General features: G+C 41.6%; 1 protein-coding gene across 1 annotated transcript; it reads right to left on the bottom strand.

The window, feature by feature from the left end:
- Window positions 1–578: 578 nt before the first annotated feature.
- Window positions 579–25,464, bottom strand: LOC122551998 (cytotoxic T-lymphocyte protein 4-like). Its single transcript, XM_043694558.2, has 4 exons — window positions 25,335–25,464; window positions 12,740–13,108; window positions 9,721–9,824; window positions 579–1,125 (listed from the first exon to the last, which is right to left on the bottom strand). Exons 1-4 carry the CDS (start codon window positions 25,396–25,398, stop codon window positions 1,009–1,011), a joined length of 654 nt encoding a protein of 217 aa, XP_043550493.1. The 5' UTR covers window positions 25,399–25,464; the 3' UTR covers window positions 579–1,008.

Genomic DNA, 25,464 nt, shown 5'->3' with positions numbered 1-25,464 from the left:
GAGCCAAATGATGCAGGAAGGCAGATGGCATGGAGTTAGTGGTTAGCACTGCTGCCTCATAGCACCAGGAACCTAAGTTCGATACCATCCTCAGGTGACTGTGTGGAGTTTGCACGTTCTCCTTGTGCCTGCATGGGTTTCCTCCGGGTGCACCAGTTTCCTCCCACAGTTCTAAAGATATGCAATTTGGGTGAATTGGCTATGCTAAATTGCCCATAGTGTCCAGGGATGTGTACGCTCAGTGGATTAGCCAGGGGGAAATGCTGGATTATAGGGGTTGTCAAAAAGCAAAGCTGGTCAGGAAGCATCTATGGTGTAGGAGAGTCAATGGTTCGAGCATAAGCTCTTCATCAGGAATTCGAAATGTTGACTGTGCTTTTCCAGCACCACACTTTTTGACTCTGATCTCCAGTATCTGCAGTCCTCACTTCCTCCTTATAGGAGTCGTGTCTGGATGGGATGGTCTTTGAAGGGTTGGTGTGAACACTTCCACACCGTACGGATTCTATGATATAGGAGTGGAATTAGCATTAACCCACTCTTCTTACAGGTAACCACAAACCTTCAGGACTATCAAGTGAGAATTCAAAGTTTTATTTCACATCTTTACATGGTGTGTTTTAAATATACAACTTTATGGATCCAGTACTAGAGGCTAGTGTATCCTGTGAGAAAGCTCCCTTGCTCAAAGGAGGCCCAGTAATCCAACCATGTCCCCAGTGGTAATGAAATACCTGCTCTTGGCTCTATATGGAAGTTTACCACCAATGCCTCTTCAAGCGGCATTTTGTGAGGCGATGCTGCGCTGATACAAAAATAACTTGAGTATCAAGACTTGTTAGTTTGAGAACAAATATAGCGTGGCAGTAACACATTGACCATTTTACACAGCGTTTCTCCAAAGCTTTCTGACTACAAAAGAGACCACATCAACTGTGCTCTGACAAATATAGAAGCAGTTCAACTGTTACAATGAAGTTCTGTGCTTGACTAGATAAACGTTTTCTTTTAGTATTTGCGTGAAAGAGTTGTGGCCGACTCAGTGTTCCTCCTGCTCTGCTCTCCACCATTGCTGGGGGCCATTTGTACATACACAGAATTCTCCTCTTCTTTCTTTACCACCTTCTGTGAAAGAAATGCATATATTTAGTGTCATTTCCCCCAGCCATACCTTCCAGTTCACACAACAATTAGTGGAGCCGCAGGTAGATAGGATAGTGAAGGCGGCGTTTGGTATGCTTACCTTTATTGGTCAGAGTATTGAGTACAGGTGTTGGGAGGTCATGTTGTGGCTGTACAGGACATTGGTTAGGCCACTGTTGGAATATTGCGCGCAATTCTGATCTCCTTCCTATCGGAAAGATGTTATGAAACTTGAAAAGGTTCAGAAAAGATTTACAAGAATGTTGCCAGGGTTTGAGGATTTGAGCTATAGTGAGAGGCTGAACAGGCTGGGGCTGTTTTCCCTGGAGTGTCAGAGGCTGAGGGGTGACCTTACAGAGGTTTATAAAATCATGAGGGGCATGGGTAGGATAAATAGACAAAGTATTTTCCTTGGGGTGGGGGAGTCCACAACTAGAGGGATAGGTTTAGGGTGAGAGGGGAAAGATATAAAAGAGATCTAAGGGGCAAATGTTTCACGCAGAGGGTGGTACGTGGATGGAATGAGCTGCCAGAGGAAGTGGTGGAAGCTAGTACAATTGCAACATTTAAGAAGCATCTATATGGGTATATGAATAGGAAGGGTTTGGTGGGTGCTGGCAAGTGGGACTAGATTGGGTTGGGACATCTGGTCAGCATGGACGAGTTGGACTGAAGGGTCTGCTTCCGTCATCTCTATGACTCTAATTAACTGAAAGTCACCTTTTTGGTATTCAACATTAATCTGTATCTATATGGTGTCTTCAGCCCAAGGAAATGCCCCCTCAAGACAGCACAAAAACATTACCAGATGTATTAGCAGGGTTGCCATGGTCACAGAGCAATGTTTTAAATTAGAGACTAAGAGAGATATAGTAAGTGAGCAACAAAGAGGGGGAGGCAACATGAAGTTTAAGAAGGGAATTCCAATGTTCAAAGTCAAAGAGCTAATGTCAGGGGTGCCAAAGATGGGGTGTCCAAAAGACTAGAACTGATGGAGCACAGAGACCTCAAAATGTTGTAGGATTGGAGTGGATTAGAGACATAGGGAAGCACAGGCAATGGAGGGGTTGGAGCACAAAGTTAAGGATTTTATAATGAGGTAATACTGGACTGGAAGTCAATATAGATTAAATAATTGCATTGGACATATGTATCAGTTGTCACAGTTCCAGAACATCACTGCAGGAATGAATGAATGACTTATTGTCACATATATCTAGGGAGATACAGTGAAATGAGTTCTGTCACCATGACCTGTTGTCATCTTAAGGTACAAAGAATAAAAAGAAAGTACTTAGATACAGTTCAACTTCAAAGGCTGGGGTCCCAGACATGGCTCTAGGACTTCTACGTTTTTGCTCTGGACCTACGACAGCCAGACTCTCCTGCTCAGTGCACCGACACCACTGCAGTCAACGACTTGCTGTTGCCGAAACAGTCCACGTTCCAAGTCTAGTACAGCCAGGAGTCCCTGCTCCACTATCACTGCAGCTGATGCCGTTTCACCATTGTCAGAACCCATGCATCGGGTGTATTAAAAGTCAGGAGTCACTGTATTGTATGCCAATAATTCAGATGATTGAGGACTGAGAGTGTTGCATTGAGCTTTGGGGATGGCATGGTGGCTCAGTGGTTAGCACTGCTGCCTCACAGCAGTAAGGACCCAGGTTCGATTCCCGCCTCAGGCAACTGTCTGGGTGGAGTTTGCAAATTCTCCCCATCTCTGTGGGGGGGTTTCCTCCGAATGCTCCAGCTTCCTCCCACAATCCAAAGATGTGCAGGTTAGGTGAATTGGCCATGCTAAATTGCCCGTAGTGTTCAGGTGTGAGTAGGTCAGATGAATTAGTCAGGGGTAAATGTAGGATAATAGGGTAGGGGTATGGGTCTGGGAAGGGTTACCCTTTGGAGGTTTTGGGGTCTTGTTGGGCCAAAGGGCCTGTTTCCACACTGTAGGGATTCTATTTAAAAAAAAGGGCTGGAAAATAACCTTAGTTGCTCGCATTGTTTAGTTACAAAAAAAATCAGCAAGTATCTGTATGTCTCTGGGCACATATACGAGATATCTGATAAATTTCAGGAAGTTGTTCAAAGGAAATGCTTACAACCTTGTCAGTTGAGTAAGAAATTAAAGATGGAGGATAGAAGCAATACCTAACTGGGTTACTTGTCTATGAAGAATACTATTGTGAAAAAGGGTTACATTTGTCTTCTTGCTCTTTATAAGATCTTTCCAAATTCTTTTGCTTTTATTCCTTTTGTTTCATAAACACTCTTTTGTTAAAAATACTTTGACAGCTTCTTGTGAATATATTCAGTGACAGACTATCACTGTAATAACTAAATTGCAAAAACAAAATGGATGGTCTATCAAGCCAGGTTTCAGACTGGAACCTGACTTGTCCAGTATTACCAGCAGCTGGGTTCATCACATTGTTTTGCAGTAACTTATAATAAAGCTTTTGGAAATCCAAGAGTGCACATCTAGCAATTCCCCTTTATTTAATTACTTATTTTTATCCTCACAAAGCTTGTTAAATGGCATTTCACTTTTGCAAAACTTTGTTGACATGTTCTAATCTAATATCAGGTATTCTAACTGCACTGTTAAAACTTCTTGTAATAACTGATTTACAGTATTTGCCTTTAATCTACTTCAGAACTTTCTTGTTGACTAATTTTAGGTTAGCAGGTATGTTGTTTCCTGTTTTTCTCTTCTTCCTTTCTTGACCAGCAGTGTTACATTTGCTAACTTCTAAACTGTTGGGATTGATCTAGAATCGAGGGAATTTTGAAAAATTATAGCTAGTCTATCTATTATCTTTACAGTTATCTCTTCTAAAACCCCAATATGGACACAATCAGCTTCTAGAGTGTTGTCAGATTTTAGACCTTTGAGTATTTTTTTCTGCTTAGATGAATTATCTTAATTGCCTCACTCTTATTAACCTCTAGATAAGAGTAGAGGGTGGAAGATAGGCAATTCTCACACAAAGAAATCATGGCGATGGAGCAGATCTGGAGATGGAAACTCAATTCAAGTTATATAGGGTGCAACCTCAGGCAATGGCCAAGGAAGGGAATGGTGATGCTGCCTGAATTGCTGTGCTCTTCCAGCACCACTGATCCAGAATCTGGTTTCCAGCATCTGCAGTCATTGTTTTTACCCCAAGGAAGGGAATGGTGTTGAGTTGAATTTTTTGATAGGGACAAAAGACAATGGTTTCAGCTTGTTTGATGATTAGTTGCTATAAAAGTTTGGGACATCACAACTGTTGGGGGAAATAAACACTAAGATTGCCCCATGTCTCTGTTAAAATGATGCCTGCCCCCAAGACAACACACTTCTGCTGGAGTCTGGTGGATGTCCTTCTTATTCAAGATATCTTTTGTTAATGGAATCAGAGTTGATATTTCCGGTTCCAGTGAACCTTGCTCAGAACTGAGGAAAGGTCACCGGACCCAAAACATTCACTCTGACTTCCTTTCACGGATTTGCTGCCAGACCTGCCGAGCTTTTCCAGCAACTTCTGTTTTTGTTTCTGATTCACAGTATCCGCAGTTCTTTCGGTTTTTATCTTTTGTTACTGCCTGGTCAGTCACATTGTTATGTTGTTTGCGCCTTCATTTAGGGTTACGAACATAAACTTTATTATTATAATTGTTTATACAGTGAGCACCTTTAAAACGTTGGGGGTCGAAGGGGCTGTATAACTGAGTTGTCAATAAACTCTATTCACAAATCAAAGTGTTTTGGTTTTCTCCCTCACTGACTGGCTTAGAACCAGATTGACAGCTTTTACACTCCTTCTTCAATTGCTACTCTACCTCCATTATCCTTCCATTTATAACTCGATTGCCACCATTGCTGCCCTGCGAGTGGAATGGGGTGAACTGAGAGCTAGTAAATGCTCTTCTGGGTGAGATTTCTAATCTTGTGCCTCTGTCTTATGTAATGGAAATGAGAGGTCACTTTATCCTGCCATTATCCCTTTGAAGAAGGGCTTATGCCCGAAACATCAATTCTCCTGCTCCTTGGATGCTGCCTGACCTGCTACGCTTTTCCAGCAACACATTTTTCAGCCATTATCCCTTTGTGCCAATGTCACAAAAATCATTTGGCAAGATGAGCTGGGTAGATAAATGTGGAGACTGGTTCCTAAACCTCAGCATCAGACAGAAGAGTTGGGGAGTGGATGAAGAGTGAATAGCAGCTCTTACCCACCCAAAACTCCACAGCTGTGGTTGTAAGATTGCTTCCATACACATCTCAAACATGCTCAAATCTGGTCAGGGAGAAACAATCTCTGATACCTATCAGTAAGAGTGGGGAGAAATTTACAAAGGATTTCATGGCCATCATAACGGAATCAGTGAGTCCAGGGGATATCCCACTGAACTAGAAACAGGCTAATTCCAATGCCCCTTTTCACAAAAGACAACAAGACAAGGAATGAAAAAAAAAACCCAATTATGACCCAGCAACTGGGAAAATAATATAATCCTTCAAAATGACCCATAGCTTAAGCAAACTAAAATCGGAAGTATCAATGCTGTGGATCCAGAAGGGTCAAATGGGAGATGTCCTCTGGATATGTGCTAGACGATACACTGATGGGGAGAGTTTCAGTGATCCATGTACTGAGTGGAATGTTTCTGGGATCTGCGGTTGGGAGGTTTACAGTGCCTCTGGGATCTGTGTTGGGAGATGTATCAAAGGCACTATCTCTGGGATCTGTATTGGGAAAAGTATTGTATGCAGTGTCCCTGGAATTTGTGTTTGGGAGATGGACTGAGTGGCTAGAGTGCAGAAAGAGATGGTCAATGTAAATTGGAAGATGTTGTGAGAACACTCCACAGAGCTCTGGGGTGAGGTTACATCTCAAATATGCATCATGGTCTGGTCACAGGTCCTGCCAATGGAGCAGAGAAAGTGTCAGAGAATTGAGCTGTAACTAAATACTTCAAAGGCCTTGTTGAAAGTTCTTTGGAACTGCTTCTATTATCCTTGCTGTGCCTTTATCATTTTTAAAAAAACTAAATCGTAGGATGATGGAATCATTGGCTGGGCCAGCATTTAGTGTCCTTTCCTAATTGACCTGAGAAAATGATTGTAAGTTGTCTCCTTGACCTGCTGTAGGAACGTGCAAAGTGCTGTTAGGGAAGGAGTTCCAGGATTTTGATCCAGCCACAGTGAAGATATGGTGACACAGTTCTAAGTCAAGATGGTGTTTGATTTTAATAGGAACTTGCAGGTTCCTGTGTATCTGCTGCCCTTGTCCATATGGGTGGTAAAAGTTGCTGCTTGGGAAAGTGCTGTCAAACTGTCTTGGTGATTTGGTATAATATATCTTTTAGATGGTGCACATTGCTGCCAATCAATTAGACCGATTTAACCTGGATGGTGTCAAGTTTCCTGAGTGCCCTTGGAGCATCCATGCATATGGGAAGTAATCCATCACACTCCTAACTTGAGGTTTGGGAATATTGTAGACAAACATCAGGAGACAGGAGGTAAGTTCCTCGCTGCAGGATTTCTAGCCTCTGACCTGCTCTTGTAGTCACAGCATTAATATGGCTGGTACAGTTCTGCTTCTGTTCAATGGGAACTCCTGGGATGTTAGTGCAGGGGAATTCAGTAATAGTAATGCCACTGATTGTGGATTCTCTTCTGTGCACTTGTGAGTCATAAACATGATTGGCCACTTCGAGTCATAGAGTCATAAAGATGTACAGCATGGAAACAGACCCTTCAGTCCAACCTGTCCATGCCGACCAGAAATCCCAACCCAATCTAGTCCCACCTGCCAGCACCCGGCCCATATCCCTCCAAACCCTTCCTATTCATATACCCATCCAAATGCCTCTTAAATGTTGCAATTGTACCAGCCTCCACCACATCCTCTGGCAGCTCATTCCATACACGTACCACCCTCTGCGTGAAAAGGTTGCCCCTTAGGTCTCTTTTATATCTTTCCCCTCTCACCTCTCAGCCTCCGACGCTCCAGGGAAAACAGCCCCAGTCTGTTCAGCCTCTCCCAATAGCTCAAATCCTCCAACCCTGGCAACATCCTTGTAAATCTTTTCTGAACCCTTTCAAGTTTCACAACATCTTTCCGATAGGAAGGAGGCCAGAATTGCACGCAATATTTCAACAGTGGCCTAACCGATGTCCTGCACAGTGGCAACATGACCTCCCAACTCCCGTACTCAATATTCTGACCAATAAAGGAAAGCATACCAAATGCCTTCTTCACTATCCTATCTACCGCAACTCCACTTTCAAGGAGCTATGAACTTGCATTCTAAGGTCTCTTTGTTCAGCAGCATTCCCTAGAACCTTACCATTAAGTGTATAAGTCCTGCTAAGATTTGCTTTCCCAAAAGGGTAACTAGGGAGAGAATAGGGCCCCTCAAAGATTAGCAAGGCGGCCCTCGTATGGAGCCGCAGAAAATGGGGAAGATACTAAACGAGTATTTTGCATCAGTATTTACTGTGGAAAAGGACATGGAAGATATAGAATGAGGGGAAATAGATGGTGACATCTTGAAAAATGTCCGTATTACAAAGGAAGAAGTGCTGGATGTCTTGAAATGCATAAAGGTGGATAACTCCCCAGAACCTGATCAGGTGTATCCTAGAACTTTGTGGGAAGCTAGGGAAGTCATTGCTGGGCCACTTGATGAGATATTTATATCATCGATAGTCACAGGTGAGGTGCCAGAAGACTGGAGGTTGGCTAACGTGGTGCCACTGTTTAAGAAGGGTGGTAAGGACAAGTCAGGGAACTATAGACCAGTGAACCTGACGTCAGTGGTGGGCAAGTTGTTGGAGGGAATCCTGAGGGACAGGATGTATATGTATTTGGAAAGGCAAGGATGGATTAGGGATAGTCAATTGTGCGTGGGAAATGATGTCTCACAAACTTGATTGAATTATTTGAAGAAGCAACAAAGAGGATTAATGAGGGCAGAGTGGTAGATGTGATCTATATGGACTTCAGTAAGGCGTTCGACAAGGTTCCCCATGGGAGACTGGTCAGCAAGGTTAGGTCTCACAGAATACAGGGAGAACTAGCCTACTGGATACAGAACTGGCTCAAAGGTAGAAGACAGAGAGTGGTAGTGGAGAGTTGTTTTTCAGACTGGAGGCCTGTGACCACAAGGATCGGTGCTGGGTCCTCTACTTTTTGTCATTTACATAATTGATTTGGATGCGAGCATAAGAGGTACAGTTAGTAAGTTTGCAGATGACACCAAAATTGGAGGTGTAGTGGACAGTGAAGAAGGTTACCTCAGATTACAACAGGATCTTGATCAGATGGGCCAATGGGCTGAGAAGTGGCAGATAGAGTTGAATTCAGATAAATGCGAGGTGCTGCATTTGTAAAAACCCTTTGGATTCTCCCTAATTCTATTTGCCAAAGCTATCTCATGTCCCCTTTTTGCCCTCCTGATTTCCCTCTTAAGTATACTCCTACTGCCTTTATACTCTTCTAAGGATTCACTCGATCTATCCTGTCTATACCTGACATATGCTTCCTTCTTTTTCTTAACCAAACCCTCAATTTCTTTAGTCATTCAGAATTCCTTATACCTACCAGTCTTTCCTTTCACCCTGATAGGAATATACTTTCTCTGGATTCTCGTTATCTCATGTCTGAAGGCTTCCCATTTTTCAGCCGTCCCTTTACCTGTGAACATCTGCCCCCAATCAACTTTTGAAAGTTCTTGGCTAACACCATCAAAATTGGCCTTTCTCCAATTTAGACTTCAACTTTTAGATCTGGTCTATCCTTTTCCAACACTTCATTGGCTATAAAGGGCATTGGGGTGACTCAAGGCCGGGAATGGCACAAAATGAATGGAAAACATTTGATTCCTTCACTAACTTAATTTACATTTGAATCAAGAGCAGGAGAAGGCCATTCAGCCCCTCAAGTCTGCTCCGCCATTCAGTGAGATCATAGCTGATCTAATCGTAACCTCAAATCCACATTCCTACCTACCTTTGATCACTTTTCACCCCCCCATGCTAACAAGAATCTATCTACCTCTACCTTAAAAACATTCGATACTTCGCTTCCACCACTTTTTCAAGGAGTTTCACAGATACATGACCCACTGAGATAGAAAATCTGTTAACGCCAGTTATAAATGGGCGACTCCTGATTTCTAAATAGTGAGCCCCAGTTCTAGATGCTCCCAAAACAAAAAGCATCCTCTCTTTACCGATCTTATGAACACCATTAAGGTTTTATATGTTTCAACCAAGTCACCACATACCTCCAGTGGGTATAAACCTATCTGTCTAACCTTTCCACATCAGACAAGTCACTCATTCTAATAAAGCTCCTCTGAACTGCCTCCATTGCATTTACATCTTTCCTTAATAAAGGAGACTGTTGGAAAACTCTTTATCAAACACAGAGAACCACCAAAAGCCGATAGATGTGGAAGACAAAGGTTCTGAGTCATTCAAGTGGTAGTTAGATATAGTAACGTGTATATTGTGCTGAAGGCTTCTCTTTTTTAATATATTTTTTCTGTAATGGTAATGATGTTCCATTAGGCACTTACTTTAACTCTGCATGTCTTCAATGTCAGTACAATGCTATAGATCATACTTGACAGAGTCAGGAAACCGAGAAACCCCATGATCAAGAGCATTACAAACTGGAAACCTGAAACACAATGAAAAACATGATTGAAAGAACATTGCATATTGAGACTATCACTTTAGGCATGTTGATATAAACAAGATTCTGATAACTGCATGCATTTCTATGAAGCAGATCTATTTTGTCAGTTAGTGTCCTAAACATGCCCAGAGATGTCTTCAAAATGGAGTTTGCAGCAATCCCATTGAACTAGTGGGATGGCTCAGTGGTTAGCACCGCTGTGCCTCAGTGCATGGGACCTGGGTTATATTCCAGCCTCGGGCAACCGTCTGTGTGGAATTTACACTTCCTCCCAGCGTCTGCATAGGTTTTCTCTGGGTGCTCCAGTTTCCTCCCACAGTTCCAAAGATGTGCAGGTTAAATGGATTGGCCATGGGAAATTTAGGTTTACAAGGATGGTGTAGTAGGGTGGGATGCTCTTCAGAGGATCAGTGTGGACCTGAGTATGCTGAGGGGATTGTATTTATAGAAGAGACATGGGAAAGCCAATTCCTCTGCTGGAAGAGTCCAGGAAAAGAAAGGTTTTGAAATTAGTGCTAGACCATTCAGGAGGGAAATCAGGAAGTAATGTTTCACATAAATGTTGGAGAAAATTCAGGTCACCCTAACCCCAATGGCTGGGACCATTAAATTCTAAAGCTGGAGGTTTTTGTATTATTGGGAAATGTTATTTAGGAATATGGGCAAAGGAAGTTGAGGTACATATCAATCATTATCTAAACCAGTGACAAAATAAAGGAACACTTCTGTTGCTATCATGCCTTTCACAATCTCTGGACTTTACAAAACAAGCCAACTAAGTACTTAATTATGAATGAATTAATTTAATTAATGATGGCTAATGCCACTAAGAATTGTGGTTTCATAATTTTATATTGCCAATCCATTTAGATTGTTAGGTGCTGATGAACATCACAAACTGTGCAACTGTAAGAACAATGGCTTATTAATTCCTTAGCAATTAATTTCTTAATAATGAATTTGGACGCTGGCCATCAGATAGCAAATGGGGGTAGGTGGGTAAAGCAAAATACTACATTTGTACACAGGGGTCTCTTCTGATATTGGACTTATTGCAACAGTTTAGAAGAAGCTATAATCTGTGTCTAGCTGTACCTTTCTGGGACTGTTTGACAGGGACAGTGTAGAGTGAGTTTTATTCTGTATTTATCCTGGGACTGTTAGATGGAACAATATGGAAGGAGCTTTATTCTGTATCTAGGCTTGTGATTTACTTGTTCTGGGACTGTTGGATGGGGCAGCATATAGAATAATAGAATCATTACAGAGTGGAAACAGACCATTTGGCCCAAAAGTCCACACCAACCCTTCAACAGGACATATAACATTACAACACAGTACAGGCCCTTTGGCCCTCAATGTAGCGCTGACCTGTGAAATCAATCTGAAGCCCATCTAACCTACACAATTTCATTTTCATCCATATGACTATCCAATGACCGTTTAAATGCCCTTAAAGTTGGCAAGTCTACTACCGTTGCATGCAGTGCATTCTACTACTACTCTGCCCCTACTACTCTGAGTAAAGAAATTACCTCTGATATTTGTCCTCTATCTATCACCCCTCAATTTAAAGCTATACCCCTTCAAAGGGTATCTCACCCAGACCTATTCCTCTACCCTATTATTTTACATTTCTTCTAACTAATGCACCTAACCTACACATCCCTGAACACTATGGACAACTTAGCATGGCCAATTCACCTAACCTGCACATCTTTGGACTGTAGGAGGAAACCAGAGCACCTGGAGGAAACCCATGCAGACTTAGGGAGGAAGTGCAAACTCCACACAGACAGTCGCCTGAGGCGAGATTTAGACCTGGGCTCCTGGTGCTGTGAGGCAACAATGCTAACCATTCTGCTCCGACATAGAGAAAGTATAGAGGAAGCTTTACTCTGATTCCAACCCAGTGCTTTTCCTAACCTGAGAGTGTTTGATGGGAAAGTATAGAGTAAGCTTTAGTCTGTATCTAAATAATTTATTGTTATGGGACTCTCGGATGGGGCAATATAGAGAAAGCTTTACTCTGTATCCAACCCTGTGCTGTCCCTATAGAATTGATCTTATAGAGATTTATAAAATCATGAGGTGAATGGCAGGTGTCTTTTCCCTAGGGTGGCAATTTCAAGGTTAAGGAGCATATTTTTAAGGTGATAGGAGAAAACGTTAAAAAGGCAGTGTGGATCTTGCAACTGCTCCTGGGATTGCAGGCTTAATTGAAGATTTATTGCAATTTTATTATGGTTATTATACACAGAGGGTGGAATGAACTTCCAGAGGACGTGGTGGATGTGGGTATAATCACAACATTTAAAAGACATTTGGATAGGTACATGAATAGAAAAGGTTTGGATAGATATGGACCAGGAGTAGGCAAGTGGGACTAGTTTAGTTTGGGATTATGTTTGCCATGGACTGGTTGGACCAAAGGATCAATTTCTGTGCTATATGACTCTATATTTTTACAAGACATGATTTGCATGTGAAATGAACTTCCCGAGGAAGTGGTGGATGTGGCTAAAGTTACAACATATTAAAGACATTTAGCTAAGTACATGAATAGGAAATGTTTGGAGGGATACGGGCTAAACACAGGCAGGTGGAACTAGTTTAGTTTGGGATTATGAATGGCATGGAATGGTTGGACCAAAGGGACTGTTTCTGTGCTGTATGACTCTATGACTCTATAATCCAGCGCTGCATCTTTCTGGGAGCGTTTGTGGGGACTATGGAGAGAGCTTTACTCTCTATCTAACCCTGTGTTGTACCTGTCTTTGGAGTGTTTAATTTTAACACAGTTGCCTAAAATGAAACAAGTTCCATTCACCTCTGCGATCACATTATTAAGTACACAAGTTAACCCAGAAGTTATACAAATCCATAACTGCTCTCACAATTCTTGCAATTCTTCTTGTTGCTGATGAACATAATTGTCCCATTCCCTTGTTTCCCTTCATAAGGTGGTGGGTACAATTTCTCGATCTTGCAGAAAAAGTTGTCAATTAAAGATGAGTTGAATCCATAGAACGTGACATAAATACTGTCTGATGTTCGGTTAATCTGGCAATGCAGGAGTTCTGTAGAGTTGACATGATGTACAGATGAATTTGTTCTTCCAATGCAAACCACTCGTGGATCTCTTTCTTTAAGAATAGTTAATTTTAGTTCTGTCTTTTCACCCCAGCTGTGGTTACACTGTAGGGTGGCCTCACCGGTGCTATCAACCTCCAAGAACCTTGGCTGGTCAACTCTTAGTCCAGCTCCTTGAAAAGACAGAAAGGCAAATCATTAATTCCTGCTCGAAATGTTATATCTATTATAATCATTCATTTTTGTTCAATTTGTCATGTCCAATACAATTAATCATTCCTGTTTGCTTTTGTGCTTATTTTTCTCTCCACCTGACTGATATCCTACCCAAATTTGTGCTCCCCAGGTTCGTCCCTCACTTGGCTTTATTGTTGTAAAGCTAAAACTTACTGGTGAAGCCAGAAGCTGATTTGGTCCTGTGGGGTGAATTACATTGAGATCATCTGGATCAAGCCATGCAGAGGAACTAAGCAAAGCCCATAGATCCTAACAGCAGTAAAGAAATTAGTGCACTTGGCTCCAATTGGAATGACACTTTTCTTTAGCCCAACATACCAAAACCAGGAATACTACAGAGACAGCAAAAGAGAAATGAAAAACAGAGAGGGGGAGAGAGAGAGAGGAAGAGAGTTGCAAACAAGTTGCAGACACACATTCCAGCTACTTTGCAAATAGCAAGGTCATACAAACTGCTATGAGAAATATAACACAATCTGCTTTTTTGGTCGTAGTTAAGCAATAAACATTAGCTCGGCAAAGTCCTTTGATCACTTTGAAATAGTAGAATAGGATATTTTACAATCAACACACTAATGATCAGGTCTGGGACATGGTTATATATAGCCAAGAGACCTCATCTATTACTGTCTCATTGGTGGGATATGGACCCAGACATCCTAGCTTCTGGATATTCAGACATTCTGGATTAGAGGGATCACATTTACAGTACCATCTAAATAAAAAGACATTGATTAAGGCTTGCTAAAACATTAGGACCAGAACTTGGGAAAAGTAGGTCTGCATGTTGTTTGCATCCACCAAGTAGACAATTCGAAACTTTGAATTTTAATTACAAATGCAGCTCATAATTTTGTGAATATAATGTAATCTGTATATTATCACAGTATAATAGAGTATTACATGAAACAAAAAGATTTGAATTCATACAATTCTTGCAAATGCACCCTGAACTAGAGAGAAAGAATGAAAAGCTTTTGAATGGTGTAACATAGGATTGCAGCATATTGGCCATTTTGCACAGACCCTGCGAAAAGTTATAGACCAGTTAGTCTGACCTCAATGGTGGGAAAGATGCTGGAGTCTATTATAAAGGATGAAATTCCGACACATCTGGATAGTAGTAACAGGATAGGTCAGAGTCAGCATGGATTTATGAAGGGGAAATCATGCTTGACTAATCTTCTGGAATTTTTTGAGGATGTAACTTTGAAGGTGGACGAGGGTGATCCAGTAGATGTGGTGTACCTGGACTTTCAGAAAGCTTTTGATAAAGTCCCACATAGGAGGTTAGTGAGCAAAATTAGGGCGCATGGTATTGGGGGCAAAGTAGTAACTTGGATTGAAAGTTGGTTGGCTGATAGGAGGCAAAGAATAGTGATAAATGCTCCATTTCAGAATGGCAGGCAGTGACCAGTGGGGTACCGCAGGGATCAGTACTGGGACCACAGCTTTTTACAATATATGTTAATGATATAGAAGATGGTATTAACATTAGCAAATTTGCTGATGATACTAAGCTGGATGGCAGAGTGAAATGTGATGAGGATGTTAGGAGATTACAGGGTAACCTGGACAAGTTAGGTGAGTGGTCAGATGCATGGCAGATGCAGTTTAATGTGGATAAATGTAGGGTTATCCACTTTGGTGGCAAGAACAGGAAGGCAGATTACTACCTAAATGGAATCAATTTAGGTAAAAGGGCAGTACAGAGAGATCTGGGTGTTCTTGTACACCAGTCAATGAAGGTAAGCATGCAGGTACAGCAGGTAGTGAAGAAGGCCAATAGCATGCTGGCCTTCATAACAAGAGGGATTGAGTATAGAAGCAAAGAGGTTCTTCTGCAGCTGTACAGGGTCTGGTGAGACCGCACCTGGAGTACTGTGTGCAGTTCTGGTCTCCAAATTTGAGGAAAGACATTCTGGCAATTGAGGGAGTGCAGCGTAGGTTCACGAGGTCAATTCCTGGAATGGCGGGATTACCTTATACTGAAAGACTGGAGCGACTGGGCTTGTATACCCTTGAGTTTAGAAGACTGAGAGGGGATCTGATTGAGACATATAAGATTATTAAAGGATTGGACACTCTGGAGGCAGGGAACATGTTTCCGCTGATGGGTGAGTGCCGAAAAGAGGACACAGCTTAAAAATATGGGGTACACCGTTTAGGACAAAGATGAGGAGAAACTTCTTCACCCAGAGAGTGGTGGCTGTGTGGAATGCTCTGCCCCAGAGGGCAGTGGAGGCCCAGTCTCTGGATTCATTTAAGAAAGAGTTGGATAGAGCTCTCAAGGATTGTGGAATCAAGGGTTATGGAGATAAGGCAGGAACAGGATACTGATTAAGGATGATCAGCCACGATCATATTGAATGGTGGCGCAAGCTCGAAGGGCAGAATGACCTATTCCTGCACCTATTGTCTATTGTCTACTGTCTACAAAGATTTACAGGGATGTTACCGATACTACAGGGTTTGTGTTATAAGGAGAGGCTGGATAGGCTGGGGCTATTTTCTCTCGATTGTTGGAGGCTGATGGAAGGGTGGGCTTATAAAATCAGGTTTATAAAATCATGAGGAGCATAGATAAAATGAAATGCAAAGATCTCTTCCCTTAACTCAGGGAGTCTAAAACTAGAGGGCATTGGTTTAAGGTGTGAGGGGAAAGATTTAAAAGGGACCTGAAAGACAACTTTTTCACATCTGGGGTGATGGGTGTATGGAACAAGCTGCCAATGGAAGTGGTAGAGGTGAATACAATTACAACATTTAAAATACATTTAGACAAGCACATGGATAGGAAAGGTTTAGAGGGATATGAGCCAAATGCAAGGAAATGGGACTAGTTCAGTTTATGAAACCTGGTCGGCTTGGATGAGTTGGGCCAAAGGACCTGTTTGACTTGAGAATGTCTTTCCTCAAATTTGGAGACCAGAACTGCACACAGTACTCCAGGTGTGGTCTCACCAGGGCCCAGTAATCTGCTTTTTGGCAATAATCAAATATAAATCCTGTTCATTCCAAGTAGCTCTATGGGACCTTTGGCATTGACCTGAGTGGGTAAATAGAGCTGCTGACAGAATATTACAACAGCCCTGTGTCAACCTAGACTTTGTGCTCAAGCCCCTGGAATTGTAATTGAACTCCCACCTTTCTAACTCAGAAGGCAGACTATCACCCACAGAGCCATTTCCTTCCCCTACCTCTGGCTGGTAGCTGGATATGTAGGGGTATAATAGAATAGAATGATGACAGAATCCCTGCAGTGTCAAAGCAGACCATTCGGCCCTCTGACCCTTTGTTTAACATTCCTCCCAAGGTCACACTTTCCTTGTAACCCTACTTGTCTCCTGCCTAATCCATCTCACTGCACATTCCTGGACACTACGGGCAATTTAGTATGCCCAATTCACCTAACCTGCACATCTTTGGACTGTGGGAGGAAACAAGAACACTTGGAGGAAACCCATGCAAGCACAGGGAGAACGTGTAAACTCCACACAGTTGCCTGAGGGTGGAATCAAACCCAAGTCCCTGGCACTGTGAGGTAGCAGTGCTAACCACCGAGCCACCGTGCCACCCCATGGTACTCTGATATCCAGTCTCACACAGTTAAATACCTGTCAACTGTTTTATTGGCTAGCCTCACAAGGGAATAGAGATTTTCAGTGCGTTACAGGCTTTATTGAGCTTTATTGAACTGCAACTGTGACCCTTCCAATGTGTGGTTCCAACATTATTCACAGCTACCAGTTAGTCACACTTAAAATGACAGTAAAATTGACGCTGGTTCAATGTATGAACAGGATTCCAGTGTTGTCAAATCTTACATCATGATTTGTCTCATCATCAGTGGCTTTGGAGCTTGAAGCATTGCTAAATTTCTTGACAATGGGCAAGGAGTAAGGTAAATCATCATGTATTCATAAATTAAAAGGGTTGATGGAATATATTCAACATCTCATATGACGTAATTTATCATTTATCGTGGAAATGATACAGCAGTAATTTTACAGATTGTGATCTTTGTTTTTTTATTTGCCTCTTCCGGAGGGGTTGGGGAAAGGTTCCACTTTGATCAGCAACTCAGTTCAGCTGCTGACACATAGAAAATGGGTCACTCTCCAACCTTTGCTCATTCATTCATGGGATAGCAATGTTTCTTTATCTTACAGCAAAAGGGAAAGGTAAACCTTTACACCAGTGACGAGCATCAAAAATGTAATGAGCTCTGGGAATTCCTGGGATTTTCGGGAACAGCAAAATTGTTATTTTAGATTTTGTTCATAACTTGGCCTGTTGAAACAGAGCTAATCTGACCTATTAAACAGCAAAGATACAAAGTTAAAATGGACACATCAAACGCTCTTGCAATAACATCATAAATGATTTCATGTTTGCCATTGAAAATTACAAAAAATGGATTTGTTTAATGAGGTGCATGAATGAATAGAATCTGAAACACCTCCCTTGTAAGTATCTACCATTATTACTGTCTTCTGTCATTTGGGATCAATTTCAGTGGTAGCAGTCTCAGACTCTCTCCAATTATCGCCTCAGTCTGGGTAGTAACATCAAAACTGCAGCACAGAAATAGTCCATTCAGTCTCAGCTTGGGTTCACATTCCTCACTAGCCTCCTCTGACTTGCATGACCTCTTCCAACCCTGAACTCATATTCCTCCAATCCCTTCTCTCTTTTGTAAGCATTAAACTTCTTAAACATATCAAGGCTTCAACAATTCCAATTCACGCTATCACACCCTCTGTGTAAAAAAACTTCCTAAATTCTTTATTTGATCTGTTCATGCCTACCATATATTTTTTGCTCCTTTGCTCCCATAGAATTGAATCACAGAATGCCAAAGGGGAAGTCATTCAGCCCTTGAAAATCTTAGCATGAGCAATTTAATTCATCCCACATCCTGCCTGTTCTCCACAGCCCTGCAGTTTTCTCCTCTCTCTGTGTTTATCCAATTGCCTTGTAAAAATTACAATTAAACATGCCTCTGCCTTTCTATCAGTGCATTTCGGTTTCTAACCTGTTGCTGCTCTGCACCCTTTCCGTGCTTCCACATCCTTTCTATAATGCAGCCGCACTTGGAATATTGCGTACAGTTCTGGTCACTGCATTATAGGAAGGATGTGGAAGCTTTGTAAAGGGTGCAGAGGAGAATTACCAGAATGTTGCCTGGTATGGAGGGAGGAAAGGCTGAGGGACTTGAGCCTGTTTTCGTTAGAGAGAAGGTTGAGAGGTGTCTTAATAGAGGTATACAAGATGATCAGAGGATTAGATAGGGTGGACGGTGAGAGAGCCTTTTTCATTGGATGGTGATGGCTAGCATGAGGGGACATAGTTTTAAATTGAGGGGTGATAGATATAGGACAGATGTCAGAGGTAGGTTCTTTACTCAGAGAGTAGTAAGTGGAATGCCCTGCCTGCAACAGTAGTGGACTCGTCAACATTAAGGGCATTTGAATGGTCATTGGATAAACATAGGATGATATTGGAATAGTGTAGGTTAGATGGGCTTCAGATTGCTTTCACAGACTGGCGCAACATTGAGGGCCGAAGGGCCTGTAATGTTCTATGTTCTATGCTTGTAGCTTTTCAACTCTTATCAAATGGTTGAAATACTGACATTGTATTTTCTGGATGTCAGTTTTTAGAGTTTTTCTTTTACTTTTGCAAATTTACTACCCCTTCAATTGTCTAAGGAATAAAAATAAAGAAATATAGCAACAGGAGTAGGCCATTCAGCCCATAAAACTTGCCCCACTATTTTAGTTCGTGAGTGATCATCTCCTCAATGTTATTTTCCTGCAATATCCTCATATCCTTTAATGTTATTAATCTCCAAAAATCAATTGATTTCAATCTTTCATGCTCAATGATAGAGCTTCCACAATGCCTTGGAGAGAGAATTTGATTTCTTTTAAAAAACCTAACTTATTTTTCTAAATATGCCTGTTCAGAGATGTTATTACACAGCTCTGAAGCAGGTGGGACTTGAACGCAGGTCTCTTGGTTCAAGGGTAGGGACTCTACCTCTGTGCCACAAGAGGACCCTAGAAAGAAATGGAACACTTCACAAATTTGCATAACCACCCTCTTAAATGAAGGAATTCTCTATCTCAGTTTTAAATAGTCTGCTCTTTATCTTGAGATTGCTTACCCTTGTTCTAAAGCTACCTGCCTGGCAAAATTGGAGGTGTAGTGGACAGAGAGAAAGGTTATCTCAGAGTACAATGACCAGATGGGCCAATGGGCCGAGGAGTGCCAGATGGAGTTTTCTTTAAATAAATGTTAGGTGTTTCATTTTGGGAAGGCAAATCATGGCAGGACTTATACGCTTAATGGTAGGGTCCTGGGGAGTGTTGCCAAACAAAGAAACCTTGGGGTGCAGGTTCATAGCTCCTTGAAGGTGGAGTCACGGGTAAATAGCACAGTGAAAAAGGCATTTGGTACAAGCCTTTACTGGTCAGTGCATTGAGTATAGGAGTTGGGGTGTCATGTTGCAGCAATACAGTACATTGGTTAGGCCACTTTGGAATACTGCATACAATTCAGGTTGCCTGCTATAGGAAAGATGTTGTTAAACTCGAAAGGGTGTGGGAGAGATTTACAAGGATGTTGCTGGGATTAGAAGGTTTGGGTTTAGGGAGAGGCTGAATAGGCTGGGGCTATTTTCCTCAGATGGTCAAAGTTTTTTTCGATGAGAGGAGAAAAGTTTAACAGGGACCTGAGGGACAGTGTTTTCACACAGAAGGCTTGTGTATGGAATGAACTGCCAGAGGAAGTGATAGGTGCAGGTACAGTTATAACATTTAGAAGACATTTGGACAGATACATAATTGGGAAAGATTTAGAGGGAAATGGATACTAGTTTACTTTGGCAACTTAGTCAGCATGGACAAGTTGGACTGAAGGGTCTGTTTCCGTGCTGTATGATTCTAAAATCCCACCCAGTTTGGTGGCATCAGCAAATTTGGAAATATTACAATTGATTCCAAGTGAAAATAGTCCCCACCTATCCAGCCTCTCATTATAACTCAAATCTTGCAGTCCCAGTAATATTCTGGAAAATCTTTTCTGAACCTTCTCCAGTTAATAATATCCTTCTTTTCGGAGGGCAACCAGAACTGTATACAATACTCTGCAAGTGGCCTCATCATCATCCTGTACAATTGCAATAGGACACTCCAACTCTTATGAGGAGTTGGACTGTGGAAGGATCACTGGATCTGAAATGTTAACTCTGATTTCTATTCACAGATGCTGACAGACCTGCTGAGCCTTTCCAGCAATTTCTGTGTATTTTGTGTTTGGTCCTATATTCAATGATCTCAATAATGAAGATGAGCAGTCAAGCACCTTCTCAAGCACCCTGTCTACCTATGACCCAACTTTCAAAGAATTATGTACCTGCATCCCTAGACCTCCCTGTCTGACAACACTTAGAGCCCTATCAAAGTCCTGCCAGAATTTTGAAAGATGACCAACGCAGCATCCACTATCTCTATTGATACTTCCTTCAACATTTTGCAGCTAATCGAACTTGGTCAAAGAGATTTATGACCCTCAATCCAACTATGTTTTCAAGTACTACCTCTTTAGTAATTTCTTTTAACTAGATGTTCCACGGGTGCTTTATTTCTGTGAGATTTCCTGCATCATCTTCCGTGAAGACAGAAGCAAAATAAGTGTTCAGTTTCTTTACCATTTTCCTGTCCTTCAATATATATTTCCTTGGTGCCACATTTATCCTTGCTAATCGTTTTCCTTTGTCATATTGATATGAACGTTCATCCTCACCTTTATGTTCCTCACTACCTTGTCTTCATATGTCTTAACTTCTTTCATTAACTATGATTGACTCACTTTTCCCTTTTGATGTTTATACCTTGGAGGAGTATATCTATTGTAAACCTTGCAATATTTATATAAATACTAAAAAATGCCTGTTTTCCATCAAAACTTATTGTGATTTTCCAAATTCATTCTTGCCAACTTGCTCTTCAGTTTAATTTGCTCAAATTTAAGACTTTCGTTTCAGAATGAAATATGACTCATTTAAACCTCACTTAAAATTCTATCATATTACTATGATACTATGTGCTGAAGGCTTCTTTTCAGTAAGGTTATTAATTAGCCCTTTCTTGTTACACATCAAATCCAAAACAGCCCGAGAGGCTGATGGTGACCCTACAGAGGTTTATAAAATCATGAGGGGCATGGAAAGGGTAAATAGACAAAGTCTTTTCTCTGGGGTGGAGTAGTCCAGAACCAAAAGGCATAGGTTTAGGGTGAGAGGGGAAAAATTTAAAAGGGACCTAAGGGGTAACTTTTTCATGCAGTGGGTGGTACGTGTACGGAATGAGCTGCCAGAGGAAGTGGTGGAGGCTGGTACAATTACAGCATTTGAAAGGCATCTTGAAATGTATATGAATAGGAGGGGTTTAGAGGGATATGGGCCAAATGATGGCAAATGGGACTAGATTAGGTTAGGATGGAACATGGAAAAGTACAGCACAGAACAGGCCCTTCAGCCCACGATGTTGTGCCGAGGATTATTCCTAATCTAAAATAAAATAACCTAACCTACGCACCCCTCAATTCACTGCTGTTCATGTGCATGTCCAGCAGTCACTTGAATTTCCCTAATGACTCTGCTTCCACCACCACTGTTGGCAACACAGTCCATGCATTCACAACGCTGCGTAAAGAACCTACCTCTGACGTCTCCTTTATACCTTCCTCCTAATATCTTAAAACTATGACTCCTCGTGCCAGTCAATCTTGCCCTGGGGAAAAGTCTCTGGCCATTGAATCTATCCATGCCTCTCATTACCTTGTATACCTCGATCAGGTCACCTCTCTTCCTCTTTCTCCCCAGTGAGAAAAGTCCGAGCTTAGTCAACCTTTCTTTGTAAGACAAGCCCTCCAGTCCAGGCAGCATCCTCGTAAAATTCTTTGCACCCTCTCCTAAGCTTCTGTATTTTTCCTATTGTTTTACATCATTCTTTCCCTCAAAAATGAACTCACTTTTGCAAGGCAGGAGTCCAGTAGTCAAGTGACCAATCTTCCTGAGTCTCAACTATAAATAAGTGCCAAATTGTTCAATTTGGGAAAACAATACTGTCCTTACAAACATTGAAGTACAATTTCTAGCTGGAATCTCTGGATAGTGATAAGAGCAGGAACCCAAGCGAATTACCCTATTTCTAGGCTAAAGGTGTGAAAGCCGAAATGTCTTGATTGTTACCATAGTTGAGGTCAGTTAGTTCAGTACAGAATTGGAATCAAAAATACAGAGTTTGAGAATTTTACAGCTCAATAATGGACTAGTTTTGCGTTACTGTATACAAGAGAAGTGTGAGCTGCTTTAAAACTCCACTGCCGATCGGCATACCTGTACCGTGCGCACTGACTCATTAACCATAGTCTCATATAATCCCTACATTTGGCCCAATAAATTCACACCGACCTTCCAAAGAGCATCCTACCCAGAAGCACCCCCCTACCTCTTCCCTGTATCCCTGCAATTCCCATGGCTAATTCACCTAGCCTGCACATCACAGGCAATTTAGCATGGCTAATCCACTTAGATTGCACATCTTTGAACTGCAAGCAGAAACCCACACAGACATGGGAGATTGCGCAAACTCTACACAACAGCACAGAGGGTGGAATCAAAACTGGGTCCCTGGTGCTGTGAGGCAGCAGTACTAACACTGAGTCACCATGCTGCCATAATCATTTTTTAGTATGAATTGCCTTGCTCATGTGCTTACATCAGTGTCTAATTCTGATTTGTTACCAGCATCACAGAAATTGGTAGCTTGGCCTGAACTACTTCATATCACCAGAATTTAACTAGATGATGTAATGGAGCTAAACAATATTTCAATGTTGAATCTCAGCTACTTTTTCTGTTGGTCATAATAAAAAAATCACAAATGAATTGATCTGGACAATATACATCAATCCAGGTTATTGGGCATACACAAAAAAAGTGCCAAACTTAGCACTAACTTGGCAACATAACAAGGCCAAACAACTGTTGGAGTGGGAAAGCAAACAGTCCCACACTGGTGTAATCTCAGGAATTTTGGCTAAGGTTAATTTATCTGGTCGACATGGGCGAATTGGACCGAAGGGTTTCTGTGCCAATCATCTCTATGACTCTAGTTGACTCCTCAATATAATGTTCCAGAATTCCACGCAGGAATTCATGTTCCACAGTGTACTTCTGACTTAGTTAAGTCAGTCTATAAGCAACTGTATTAGCCATATTACATTTATCTCTAATTTCCAGATTTATGGAGGGCTCAACATCAGTATTACAGTGTGGTGTTCTATAGAAAACTCTCATCAATGTTTGTTATCCGTTGCTGTTTCCATTCACATTGATTCTACATCTTGATTCTTCAAGCAATGATTCTCTTTTCCTAATGTTATCTTTTATCCCATTTAAATATAGAATAAACCTAATAGTCAATTCTCAGTCGCCCTGTAGCCACTTTCTTGCAATAGAAGTTACTAGATTTCCGCTTACCTCAAATTCTGCTTTTGAATCATCAGCCTTTTTGTGAATACTTCATGCATTCAGATTGATAAACTTCAATTCAGCCTTTTTAACATTATTCTCCATTCTGATCATATTCGATGGTTACCACTTCTTCATCCGTTCCCTATGTTTAGTCACAAATTCCTTTTTTTTAACTGGTTTTGGAACTCTTAAGTTCCTTCTTAGGGTTCCACCCACTGCCAAACAAGTTTATATCCTGCCCAACAGCACAAGTAAATCTTCTTGTCAGAGTGTTAATCTGGTCCCGCCAAGAGGCAACATGTCCAAAGTGTACAGGTAGCTTGAACACCAGTTTTCCAGCCATTTATTTAATTGTGGAATTGTCTTGTTGCTATGCCCACTAGCATGTGAGACTGATAGTAAACTTGAGATTACTGCTTTGGAAGTTTGCTTTTCAGTCTCCTTCTGATTTCATGCCTCCCATGAAATCTACTTTCAGGCTCTCATCCATTAGAGTCAAGATTAGAGTGGTGTTGGAAAAGTCCTGACCCAAGTAGTTGGTACCAACTGAGGACCATGGCCTCTGGCTGTTCATTCCCCTCCAGGAGAATGTCCTAAAGCCAGTCTCAGGGAGGCAACATACCATCAGCTGCCTAAAGAATCCCCTATTAATACCGCTCTTCCTCTCTTCTTCCTTCCCTCCAATACAGCCGAGCCACTAGTGGGGCCACTGACTTGGCTCTAGCTGTACTTCTCTGAAGAACCAGTGGCTTCACCAGTATCCAAAGTGGAAAACTGATTTGCGAGTGAGATCATCTAAGAAGACTTCTGTACTAACTGTCTGGTTTTCTTCAACTGTCTAGTGGTCACCTTTAAGCTGTGGAGTGACTATCTCCCATTTCGGAGCAATGTGCACTCTTTAGCGATGCCTTGTGACATCCTGATGACATCAAAGATGCTGCTCCTTTCTACTTTCACTACTACAGCTTTCTAGCATCGATTTTAATGCAAAACTCCTATTCATCAGAAGTGGGCTCTTTCCACTATTTATCCAAAGTCCATGCACACACATCGCCAACTGGCATCTATTGTGAAGTTATCAGAAGGTAGAGTCTCGGCTCTTTACAGTTCAAGGCATGGAGGCAAATCTATCCCCCAACTCCAAGAATTCCAAACACCAACAACTTTCTGAGAGAAGAAATTCATCTTCATCTCCACTGTCCTCATCCAAGGAATCAGCCCAGAGAACCTACTCTAAATTTTCTTCAGTGTAAGCATATCCCTCTTTAAGAGACTGAAACTGGACACAGTACTTGATGTGCGATCTCATTAATACCCTGTACAGCTGTAGAAAGATTTTGGCACTTCTTTCCTCCAGCATTACAATTACCTTCCTAATTACTGGCTGTATGAGTGCTAACCTTTTTCGTGATTCATATAGAAGGACATCCAGATCCCTCAATATTCTGCAATCTCTCTCCATTTATAAAAATATTCTATTCTTCCAGCCATACTGGACAACCTCACATTTACCCATCTGCCAAATAATTCCCTGCTCACTTTGCCTGTCCAAATACTTTTGGAAATTCTTAGTATTCTATTTACAATAATTCACAACCAAATGGCGTTCTTACCATCCAACCTCTGAGCTGTGTAGATCCAAAGAAAAACTACCAATAGGTTTCGGGGACAAGCCATGAGTTTGACGCTCCGGTACTGAACTGCATTTATTGTAAATAGCACTTTTGAATTCAGAACCTTACA

Source organism: Chiloscyllium plagiosum, unplaced genomic scaffold (assembly GCF_037043375.1).
Source record: "Chiloscyllium plagiosum isolate Xiang-an unplaced genomic scaffold, Cpla_swu_hap1 HiC_scaffold_7, whole genome shotgun sequence".
In the NCBI taxonomy this organism is placed as follows: domain Eukaryota; kingdom Metazoa; phylum Chordata; class Chondrichthyes; order Orectolobiformes; family Hemiscylliidae; genus Chiloscyllium; species Chiloscyllium plagiosum.
The sequence above is the reverse complement of the archived record's forward strand: the minus strand, read 5'-3'. Positions and strand labels throughout refer to the sequence as shown.

Coding starts and splice junctions, on each gene's coding strand:
- LOC122551998 (XM_043694558.2), bottom strand. CDS start 25,398: ATGGCTTGTCCCCGAAACCTATTGGTAGTTTTTCTTTGGATCTACACA. Junction 9,825..12,739: donor CAAGAAGAATTGCAAGAATT/GTGAGAGCAGTT, acceptor ATTGTGTTTCAG/GTTTCCAGTTTGTAATGCTC. Junction 1,126..9,720: donor TGAAGACATGCAGAGTTAAA/GTAAGTGCCTAA, acceptor TTTCTTTCACAG/AAGGTGGTAAAGAAAGAAGA.